The 12,172-nt window shown below is 43.8% G+C and overlaps 1 protein-coding gene across 3 annotated transcripts in view; it reads right to left on the bottom strand.

Annotated features, from left to right (window-relative positions):
* VWF (von Willebrand factor) overlaps positions 1-12,172 on the bottom strand; it is a 134,241-nt gene that overhangs the window by 81,764 nt on the left and 40,305 nt on the right. For all 3 annotated transcript variants that reach the window (XM_068190569.1, XM_068190570.1, XM_068190568.1), the window contains 6 exons: positions 10,857-10,903; positions 7,803-7,939; positions 6,339-6,477; positions 5,707-5,807; positions 3,030-3,225; positions 2,223-2,438 (listed from right to left, as the gene is read on the bottom strand). In XM_068190569.1, the coding sequence (XP_068046670.1) occupies positions 2,223-2,438; positions 3,030-3,225; positions 5,707-5,807; positions 6,339-6,477; positions 7,803-7,939; positions 10,857-10,903 (836 nt within the window). The remainder of the gene's footprint in view (positions 1-2,222; positions 2,439-3,029; positions 3,226-5,706; positions 5,808-6,338; positions 6,478-7,802; positions 7,940-10,856; positions 10,904-12,172) is intronic.

Raw genomic sequence — 12,172 nt, 5'->3', positions numbered from 1 at the left:
CACTGCCCTGGCCCTGCTGCCACCCCATGGCTGGCACAGCCCAGGTGCCATTGGCCTCCTGCCCCCCTGGGCACACCTGGCTCCTGTCCAGCCGCTGTCCCCAGCACCCCCAGGGCCTTTCCCAGCTTCCCAGCCCCTCTGCCCAGCCTGGAGCTGCAGGGGCTTGGTGTGAGCCAAGGCAGGACCGGGCCCTTGGCCGTGTTGAGCCTCAGAGCACTGGCCTGGGCCCATGGATCCAGCCTGTCCAGATCCCTCTGCAGAGCCTTCCTGCCCTCCAGCAGATCCACACTCCCACCCCGCTGGCTGCTGTCCATGAACTGACTGAGGATGCACTCGATCCCCCCACCCAGGTCCTTTATTAAAATATTAAATAAAACTGGCCCAACTACTGAGCCCTGGGGAACACCACTGGTGACCAGCCCCCAGCTGGGTTTAACTCCATTCACCACCACTCTCTGGGCTCAGCCATTCAGCCTGGGTTTTAACCAATTTTCTACGTGCAGCTGCACAAGAGACACAGCCCTTGACTGTGTGGCCTGTCTGCTCCCTCCCATGCAGCATGAAGGGATTGGCTCTGGTGCTTATTCATGGTGGGTTACGGGGGTATGAGTCAGGTCTTAAATAATCAAACTGCAACTAAAACAATGTCAAAGATAGGGGAGCTGAATGCACTCGGTAGCTTGGCACACAGCAGAAATGCTGTGCTACACTAATGACTTTGCTCCCTGACACTTATCCACTCCAAATCAAGCAAGCACTTGTCAAGTCATTTCCCAAGAAACCAAATCTCGGGGGATGAAGGTAGTGGTGGAACACACATTTAGTGCACTGGGCCATCAGCACAAATTACACAACCTGCACACTCACATCTCAAACCCATTAAGAAAGAGGGATTGCTCTCCTTCACGTGTTAGGAGATGTCTAGGGCACCAGGATTATTTAATGGGGGCTGATGGATCTGCAATCAGGGAAATCATCACTTTGTGAGAGCACAAAGCTCTCTGTAATGTACAGAAAGGAAGAAGCAGCTCTGCACTATTAAAGATTAATTGTGAAAATTGACTTGTTCAATTACAGAAAGAGCAATGGGGCATTATCACTGCTCTTTCTTTCAGCCTCCAGACCTGCAGAGTTCTGAAAGGGTTTTTATTACATTACTGTTCCACTACCTGAACATTTACATAAACTAGGTAAAATATTATAAAACCATGCAGCAGTTTAATATAAACTAGGTTTTTTCTCATTTGCAGCAAGCACTTTCCAGTCTGCAAAAGTTGTGGTTACTGACCTTGTAGACCCTACCAGGTCAAAGGCCAGAGATCTCTCTGTTTTCCACTTTTTACACACCCAGTTTATAAATGTTTTTCCCACCCTCTGCTTGGGTAAAAGTAACAGAACAAATTTGGAGAGCTGCCAAGCACGCATTCTTTCCCCCAAATTTTTCAATTGTCTTCTTTCCTTAATAACAAAGTTGCTCAGGAAAATGGGAAAACATTCACTTCACAAATATTTATGGAAAAAGTATGTCTGTGCTCAATCAAAATTACATGGCAATGGATTTTTTACTACCACATTGACCTAAGAGAGAAATAAAAAAATTAAAAGTGTTGGACTCTTCTGCTCCAACCTCTTGGCAAGTTGGCTATTAATCTTGTCCTGGATAAGAGAGAGAGATGTCAGAGAGGCTGTGGTACCTCCATTTTTTGGAGATACTCAAAATTTTTCTGGACAAAACCTCAGGCAACCTACAGTAATTTAGCCTTGCTGTGAGCAGGGGTGGTGCCACAAGACTGCCAAAATTCTCTTCTGATACAAGTTTGTCCTGCCCTTTTGTGCTTCCTTCATAACCCCATGCTCAGGAGTCATTGATGAGGTCAGGACCTGGGAAGCTTGGGCCTCAGAAAAAGGCAGTTCATGGATTATGACAAACCACTTGGGAGATTCCTACCCTAGGACATTCAGAAAGTTTCCAGGTGAGTAACTGAAAATGGAAATCCAGAGAAAAGATCTGTGGATCTGTGTGAGATCAACGCTTCTCTCCCCCAGTGCTGAGCAGTCCCTGGGAACACCTTTTGCATCCTTACCAGTGTGGAGGAAAGATTTACTCTCATCATTTGGCTAAGGAAAATCTGGCATCTCATTCTCGATCTTTCACACAATGTTGCTAGAAAAATTCCTGCAGGAGGAGGACAATGAGTGGGTTTGAACAGCAGTGCACTTACGGCAGAAGTCGGGTTGTCTCCACTCCACCAGGACATTTTTCCTGGCACAGGCTGCTGCATAATTAGCAATGGCAGAGCACAGGCAATCCTTCCCACTGGAGCAGGAGCAAACATCAAAGCGGCAGTTCTTCATGTAGGGAGTGGGACACACTTCATGGTGACAAGGTTCAAAGGCAGGAGACATCAGAACTGAGCAGGAATCCTCAGCATATTTGGCTAAAAAGAGAAAAATTACATGCTCACACTGAATCAATCAATCAACATGGCTTTCAAGGAAAGCCAGAGGAGCCACAGTAAGCATTTTCTCTTCCTTTTATAAGACAAAAAAAAAAAAAAAAAAAACCCAAACAAACCCCACAAGAATAAAACAGGATCAGGCAGGCACAGATAGCACCATAGCTCATATGTCATGAGCTCTACTGAAAGAATAATGTTTCACTAGTAAAACAAATCAAGGAAAAGCAATGCTTTTATAATCTGTTAGCACTATTTCTGGTGCTGTAATTCCTTTTACAGGGCCTTTGCTTTCTGCTGCCTTTTTATATTTGCAAAATTAAACTAATTTTTGTTCTCAATTTTCACAAAATATGACGTTTTGCTTACAAAGCCTGTATCAATACAAGTCTCTGTGTGCAGGGGTTTTTTTTGGTTGCTGTTGTTTATTTGGTTGTTAAAAACATACAATACAGCCACCCTGGTAGTAATGTATGCAACATTAGTTTATTCTCTTTTTCTTTATTTTCCTTTTTTATGTAAATGGAAGATCACCATTTGCAGCACATGTTAATTTTGGATAGGGTTCACTACCTAAATGAGGATTGAGGTTGCAGGGGTCACTGTCTTGTTTTAACAAGTCCTGGCAGTCTGCATTGAGCTTCCAGGAGTTTCCAAAGTCTTCCAGAAGGGATTCCACCATGCCAGAAGGTGTAAGAAAATCATCCCCTCGGTTCCCATCATAATTTCCACACAGCCCACACATCCTTTCAGAGTAGACTGGGGACACCTAAGGAGCACAACATTAGCCTGGTCATTTTCCAGAACAGGTTACCACTGTAGAGCAAGATTTTTTAAGGAATGAACCATACACAATTTAACAGTCCAGAAAATTCTCGAACACACATCAAAATGCTACAGACACAATGCCATTGTACTATATTTTCAAACTTCTAACAGAATTGCTACTATTAGTAGCTGCAGGACAATTTTTGCACAGTACAGTGAATTTCAGAAGGTGACTAAGAGAAAAATAGCTTATTTTTATGTCTTGATCAGCAGTCTAGCTTAGTCTTTCCCTGTTCTCGCCCTTCATTCATATAAATGAGCAAGGCAACAGTGGGGGTTGCATTTCTCTTCATGCCATTCCAATGGCACCTGGAAGCATTTCACATTGTAAAGGAAAGTTGGATGATGAAGGAAATTTAAACAGGCTGGTTTATCACAATATTGAGGCAATATTGGAGATGTTCCCCTCAACACTGAGGACCCTGGATAAAATAAGGAATAAACTAATACCCCCTAAAGCTACCTCACATTAGAACTTCCTCCTGCCCAGAGGAACTTCAAGCACACTAAAAGCAGAATTTCCAGCAATCCACAGAGCAGGTGCACTTTTCACCCTGTTTTATTCCTGCTGCAAATCAAGGGGCAGCTGAAAGATGACCCTAAACCTAGAGGTAAACAGGGAGAAATCTCCTAAGCAACATCTGCATCACAAAGGCACCAATACCTTTTATTTTAGTAGGAACTGTCAGTTTCTGTTAGTTTCTGTTTGTAATGTACATTGCAGGTACATTACAAGCACAGGAGCTCTGATGCTACATTAGCCCTCTGTATCCATGTAGCTGAGTGCTAGTTTAGGCAGGCTTGCAGGAGTAACCAGTGAAACAAACAAACAAAAAAGTTAGAAAAATACACATTTTCAAAGAAAACAGTTTTTCTGTATAAATAAAAAGCATCCTCCAAAATATAACCTAATACTACCCAGCATTCAAACATGGTGGTCAGAGAACAAATATGGAGCATCAAAAAGAACAATTAGAGAATAAATATTCTAAAATAAATAAATAGTAAGAGTATTACTACTCTTTCATGTACTCTGCAGATGGAGCAGTGACTCACACAAGTCCAGATTGTGGAGTATTTTGGAGTGGAAGCTCAAATCACAAATATCAGGCAGTCACAGAAAGGAGAGCCTTCTTGAGGAACACAGGAAGATTTTTTGCCAGAACAAGGTAATGGAAGTGTATCACTTCCTCCAGTTATTGTCAGGAATACTTGGCAACAGGTCAGTCTCCAAATCCAGCATAAAATAACTCTCCAAAAGCAATTAAATAGATGTTTTAGATGCCCAGCAAGGGAAGAAGCAGACAACTAGAGAAATTTCCACTGCTTTTATGGGTAGAGGATCTGGAGCAGAAAATTTGGTTTGTTTGCAGTGGGACAAAAAACTTGCCTGGTTATATGGGTCTCTGACCAGGGAGAAAAATACTTGGAATACTGAGGAAAACCAAAACTCCTGAGATGTGCCAAGGGACTGAAGTGAATTATTCTAAGCCCCAAAAGAACTTTTAGGACCCTCAGAGCACAGAGATACAGGTTAAATCAAAACAACAACCACAAACCCACAGATGCTTTCTAAAATTATTCCAGACCTTTCTTACCTGTTTTCTTTTCAACTTTTGAACTCAGTTCTGAATTGGCTTTCATAACCCTTTGTGCTGTGCCAGACATGACATTTAAACCAGATTTTGGGGCAGGCAAGGAGAATGCAAAAGCTATGCCATGGTTCAAGGAATGCAGTGTTTACCACTCGGCAGAAAATCCCAGGAAAACTGGTTTTCTTGGCAAGACTCTTCTCAGTGAGCGGACCTCTACTAAAAGGGGAGTTCAAAGGCAGCAGGGCTGTGCTTACAGCTTCCTTACAGATCATGTCTGTAAATCCTGGCTTGGTTTTTCTACACTTTGCTGTGTCTGCAGCACCAACAAAACCTAATTGTTAATCGAGGCTGACTTCAAATATTCCTCACAGTAGAAGGAGCCCACAACACATCTCCTATAAGCTGATTTCTATTTCCTGGAAAATATGAGTAACTGTGTCTCTGGGGGCCTTTCCTTCCCTTATTTTAAGTCATTCACATCTGTTGGTTTAGACAGGGCAGTCAAAGCAAACAAAAACAAAACTCCAGTTTGGAGGATATCTGCTGGACAAAACACAAAGTGGTTCATGGTTAATAATGGCTGTCATTGCGCACACATACAAAAGAAAAAAAAAGGGAGGAGAAAAAGCCACCAAGCTGCTCTAAGAGGAAGTGTTTCTGGAATACAAAAGAACCTGTATATTAGTCTGGGGGTAGCAAAAGAGAAAGGAATGTCTAACATGCAACATAAAGCAATTTTTGACTTCAGACAAGAAAATCTTTGTACATACTTGGGTGGAATGAGAGAGAGGGCAAACAGGCAGAAATAAGACAGACAGAAAACATACCTTCACTAGGAGTTCTCCATGACCATCCCAGTCAATCTGCAGATCATCCCCATAGGTGAGGCGAACTGAACTCCTCACCATGCGCTGGACACGGAGGTCACCTGAAGGCAACCACAGGGTGCCAGTGAGCTTTTACAAGATCTAGTGACAGGACAATGGGAAATGGCTTTATGTTGACAGAGAGCAGGTTTAGATTGGATATCAGGAAGGAATTCTTCCCTGTGAGGGTGCTGAGGCCCTGGCACAGGTTGCCCAGAGAAGCTGCGGCTGCCCGGTCCCTGGAAGTGTCCAAGGCCAGGTTGGATGGGGCTCTGAGCAACCTGGGATAGTGGAAGATGTCTCTGCCTAAGGCAGGGGATTGGAACAAGATGATCTTTAAAAGTATAGACCAACAGTGATTTTCACAAATCTCACAAGTGCAGACCAGCTTAATTCTCCTGATTTTAGAGGAGCCAAGTCAAGATCTGTCTGCTGCATGGAGAGAAGCTGAAATGACAGAGCCTCTGGAAGAGACTGCAAGCGAGTTTGGCATTGAAAACACTCTTTGATTAAGCTGGGCTAAGGCATGTCTAAAACCACTACTAAGCAGGAGCTTTTCAGTGGCTGGCCAGAGTCAGCCCGTGTGAACACACCTTGCAGCAAAGGGATCTGTATGTCCTGTCCATTCAGCGCAACTCCTCCTCCGTGTTTCATTTTAATGATGCTGTTGTCCATATCCCGGATCCGGACAGAAGCGGAGCGAGTGCACACAGCATCAGGATCATCTGCACACTGCAGAGAAGGGAAAATCTGCCTCGAACATCCAGTTTTCTCTTTCTTGGTGACTTAGTCCCAGAAGGCACTTTGGCATCTAATTTGGGAGGTGTTGAGTGTCACACTGGTTTTATAGATCTGGTTTCTGCATCCCACAAACAGCAGGCTGGCAGCCTTCCCTCCATTATCCCGCTAATCACACACCAGGGCTGAGCTCCCCATCTCCAAACTTGGAAAGGGATCTGTGGGTGTTCCACCAGACTCCTGGCAGTGATCAGCCCCAGAGCTGTGGCAAGGGCAGGAAGGACACCTGACCCACACAGCCTGGGAAACAGCCACGCAGTTCACATTACCCGAGACTCCTGGGGTTTTTATTTTCCTGTCTGTGGGATAATCAGATGAGGAACAGGGACTGCAGGGGCCCCACATCTCCTCCCTCGTTTCGAAAGGAAAGTTTCAGTGGAAACCTGTCCTGCAGGTTCCCAAGCACTGATGACTTCAGAGCTGCACTATCAGAGCTCTCTAATGCAGGAGACGCAGATGGTGTGGAGAACTGTGACAGCCCATTTCTCCAAAGCCTGCAACTTCCCTAGTGCTGCTGGACAGGCTGATACTCTCCTCCCCTCCTGTCAGTCTCCTCCATTGCACCTCTCCCTACTTTCAGTTCCTCTGTCCCCATCACCTTTCTTCCCCTCTCCTTCCCTCAGGGTCCTTTTCAGTCTCCAGGTTGGTTTACCTTTTCCCAAGCACAACTGGTCGATTCATTTCACAACTGTGTAACCTCCCTGTGACATTCCTCTTCAGGGTCTCCATCCCTCCCTGCACTAGTCTGGCTCCCTTTCCTGCCTCTTTGCAGCTGCCTCTCTCATATCCATTGGGAAGGCAGCAAAGTCAGGAGCTGCTGTCTGAGTACAAAAAAATCACCAGCCAATCTGACTAAATGGGAAACGATGCAAGGCACTGTTCTGCCAGTGCACTCTGCTTGGTGTCCAAGGAAATGTCCTTTCTCCACAGGCATTAGGGAGGCACCAGCAGCCAGGGTGCTTGGCAAGGGGTGCACCCTCGCCTCTGTTTGTTTGTTCAGCTGGCAAAGAGTCTGCAACAGCCCATTCTCCAAATCTCATCACGAGTCTCCATCCCCAGGCAAGCTCCAGGGAATGGTGGTGAGGAGAAGCAAAACACTTATTAACTAAGGAGAAAGACTGTATCTGTTATTTAAACTAATTATCTCATAGGGAAATTACTTCTGTTGGCCTGTGCATCTGCAATTCATGTCATAGTCCCACAGCCCTGCCCCCTCTCTCAAGAGTGTGCGCAGAGGCACCAGCCAAGGCTGCTGTTACCTGCACTGTCTCGATGATTACAGAGAAGGAATTTTCCACACAATCCTTGGCAAATAAGTACTGGCAAATCCCACTGAAGGTGAAATACTTGTTGTCAAAGCTTTTGAAATGGGACTGGCCGGTGACAGAGCATTCCCCTGGAAAAAGCAAAAAGCCATTAATCATCCCAGTGCCAGATTTGAGCAAAATCCTGCTCAGCCCCTACAAGCCTCTGAGAGGGAAGAGCAGCCCTGGTGGAACAGGTTGTACAAGGCCCGAGCTCCACACAGACCAGAAAGCACCAGCAAGATCCTTATCTCACTATTTCTGTAAGGCATTTCCAGTAGTAACAGAGGAGCCAACAACAGCTGAGGAACACAGAATAAGCTGCAGTCAAGAGCTGAAATTTGTGCCTATGGAAAAGCCTGTATTCTTTTGTTGGGATGCCTTAAATACCAATAAGTTATTTTAACATAAAATACCTTATGAGAATGAAGAGCTGGAAGATAATGTCTATGGGAGTCCTTCCAAGGGTAGAATATATGTTGGACTTCACCCTGAACCATCATCTCAACTAACAGAAAGTTAAAAATAATTCTATAGCTACATCTAAAGTCCTCACAGAATAATGTGAAAACCTGGCTGGACCATCTTTCTACTAGAAAAAGGAGCTATTTAAACATACCAACATTTGAAGGTGTTTTGATAAGTTGTGGCTTTTCAATCCCAGGAAGGCAGTATAACAAAACCACAGGTGGGATTTAGTACCCTGTCATGCAAACACATAGAAAGGCTCCAACTCCACAGAGCTTGCAAAGAAAATCTTCCATATGAGAAGACCATCACACTTAGAGATGATCCACTTCCTCATCCAGAACAAAATGCAAGTGCTGGGTCTACACTGGCCATCCCCAGCCGAAGGCTGGAGAAAGGTTAAATGTTACAAGCTGGCAGGTGAACTCCATGATTTAATCCCTCTTCGCTGCCTTTGAGTCCCACAGAAGATCTGTCTAATGAACATCATGTGTAAATTTCCCTCTTCAGCATATTATTCAGTGTTTACTATCTTAAACCAGCTGATGCTAAAGTACAGATCCTGAGGATTCCCAGCCTTGCACAGCTCTGATTGACTCTAAGTCCAGCATCTCCTGGATCTTTGTCATCCCTTGGAGTTTGATTTTCAGGGCATTCTCTGCAACAAGGAAACGAGGACAGGTTTGAAGCACAGAGAACTGAGGACTGCTATCTAAGACAAGTCCCAGCCTTTGGCATTGCTCCTGAAAGGGAATTTTCTTTTCTGTGGCCAAGTCTATTTTTATGGGTCCCTCTGTCTACTTCGTTTGATATAATTCATCCCATGAAATTTCCTGAAACCTTCTGCCTTCATAGTTATTTCCATTATGATGTCAGCTTGAAAGCCTCTTGGTAGTGCCAGCCAGCTCCAGCTTTGGATTCATCTTATCACCAAATTTACAGCTGGGCAATTCACTCCCACAATAAAAGCAATATTTCATAAAAGCAATCTTTCCTGACCAAAAAAAAAAAAAAAAACCAAAAAAAAACACGAAAAAAAAAAAAAAAACTTGGCCAGAAGAACTACCTAGAGTTTATACAAGTAACTACATAAAGTTTCTGGACACATGATTTTAGAAATATTTATGGCAACTAAACAACAATGAAAATATGCTGCAACATTACTTCAAGTAGAGACAAAGAGCACAGGTAACAATATAAATTTGGTCACCCTGTGTGGCTTTGCTGCCCTCCCATACTGTCTCAGTACAGCTTATAGTTTTTAGCAGGCACATGTACAACAGCCTGCAGGTAGACAACATTCAGTCTTGAACAAGCCTGGCAGAAAACTGAGTTAGATATATTGGCAGAAGGTACAAAAATAAGCTGCCTTTCTTTTTCCACTTCTGCTCATTTGGGATAGCTTCCTAATTCAGAAAAAGGCTGCAATGCTATATTGCCTCTTGCACAGAGCTGGATATCAACATCTGTTTGCAAGCCTCAATACCAGATTTATCTTCACTTCTATAATTACTATGAAGAAAACGTGGCCAGAGTTAAGGATAAAAATTTGGCCCACAGAGGATTCCTCACAGCCCAGGGAGCAAGGACATTAAAAGCTATAACCTAAGGAAAAACTGAAGTTAGAAAAGCAACTATTTCTTGTTTGTAATCATGCTGTTGACCATTAGCTAAAAGATGTAATGAATCAGCCTGGGCTGTGTGATTGAGGGTGTATTTTAGACAGTGAGATTCTCTGCACTTGGAGAGAACCTTAATGAGCAAGCACAGGGGACAGCTCACTAAAAATGGCATCTCCATTTTAAATATTTGCATACATCACACCCGTCCTCTTCTTTAAGTGCTGATACTTTGGAGGAAGTGCTCTTTTGGTCTAAAGCAGGAGGAAAGGGAGCATTGATGGGTCAGGCAAGTTTCATGTTACTAGAAAAAGACAGACTTTTTGATAGAACATCTTAAGATTGTTGCAATTCCCCCAACTTGTGAGGGTTGCACAATCTCATCTCAACAAAAAAACACCAAAGCCCCCAGATCTGCTGTTTTCCTGTCCAGCCATAACCGCAGTCTGCATTTGCAGAGCTGCCTCTCCAATCTGCCAGCACCCATGGAAGGCAGTGCAGCCACTTTCTCCCAGGGGCTCTGGCTGCAACATGACCATGAGGGAATTGTCATGGTCAATAAGGTACAATGAGAAGTTGTACCTGGTCAGAGAAAGCCAGGAGTGTTCACCTACCTGCAAGCCAATCCTCTGAACAGACAGACCCTTATAACTGGCAAACTAGGTAATCAAAGCAGGAAATGGCCTTCCCACCAAACAGGATTTTTCATTGCTGCACATAAACCACACAGGGCAATGTCTGACTTGTCTCAGGAGAAGAACTTAAAAGTAGAATCCCAACTGGATTGTACAGGAGTGAGCAAGGAAGAACAAATATTTGCTTTTGGGGGTAAAAAAAAAAAAAATACATAAGTGGGGCATGAGTGGGAGGGGCATAGGCAAGGCTTATTTGTCAAAACCTGGAAAGACTGAAGTCAACATACCTGGGCATTCCCCATTGCTGCAGATCCACGTGCCACGTCGACAAATGCTAGGAAAGAGAGAGTTGCAAGTTAAGCAACAGTACATGAATAAAAATCTTCTGTTGCACATTTTTCCCAAAAAACTGAAAATAGTCATCTGTCCCAGGGAACTTAGATCAGTCCCCAACATCCCTTCCATTTCCCACAACCTAATTTCTTAGTGTATTCATCCCTTCTTCCCATCATTTGACAGCAACTGCTGATAATATGAATGGGTATGGTTGCAAAACTCAAGGATTTCTGGTTTTCCCTGTCAAAGCTCTGTGTTTAATGGAGTTTTCAGCTATATTCCACTGATGTAGAATGAGTTCAATGCAGTTCTCAAGGTATATCTATCAATATAACAGAATCACTGGGGAAAAATGTTTGAAGGGACTTCTAGGAAAATAATTTACTACAATCCCCAACTCAGAGAAAGCAATGTCAAAGCTGGATCAGGTGGGTCAGGACCTTGCCCATTTGAGTTTAGAAATATCCAAGATGAGGTCCTACAGCCTCTCTAAGCAGCTGTCCCACTACAGCACTGGAGAAGGGAGAAGAATTTTTCTTTGTGTCAAAACAGAATTTCCTTTGCAGCTTGTGTCCATTGCTTCACAACCTTTTGCTGTTTGCCTCTGGGAAGAGTTTGGCCCTATCCTCTTCACAGCCCATCTTTAGGCAGTGAAAGTTGCCTCACTAGCCCTTAAACAAATATATTCCCCTTTACTTCTTCTTACACCAAACTCCCCTGCTGTGATTACCTCCAGTGTCTTCCACAACCCTCTCTGCACTCCTTGTTTCAAGAGCTACTATATTCTTCTCATTCCTTTAATTATCCCAGCCCTTGAAAACCATTTGTGGGGAGGCAGATTAATGAGGATGTTAAATGCAGAGTCAATGGAATGATGTTCTCCACAGCAGCATCAAGTTTGAATAATAGGAAGCAGTAACAAAAAAGAAGCAATAAAAAACCCAGCCTGTCAGGCTACACTCATCTCCCAAAAACACTAAGGTTGAACAGTGTAACAATGTGGCCAAGCTCAAAGTTGCAGAGTTCTGCAGGGAAAAAGATAAAATGCTGATGTCATGGTTATGGCTTGTGTTCTGGGACATGTGGTGCACGTAATTAAAAGCTTCTGATTAACAGGGATGATGCACAGACCACCTTTCTTCTGCAAGTCACGGCCTTCACTGAGTCCTCCTTCTGTGCTCCAATTGGAAGCTTCTGAGTAAAGAGTTGTCCAAACTCCTTGAACAAATATGTCCACACTGAACACAAAACCAGATCAGGAATATGT

The sequence above is a fragment of the Anomalospiza imberbis genome, chromosome 5, assembly GCF_031753505.1.
Source record: "Anomalospiza imberbis isolate Cuckoo-Finch-1a 21T00152 chromosome 5, ASM3175350v1, whole genome shotgun sequence".
NCBI lineage: Eukaryota > Metazoa > Chordata > Aves > Passeriformes > Viduidae > Anomalospiza > Anomalospiza imberbis.
This window is presented reverse-complemented; position numbering and strand designations above follow the sequence as displayed.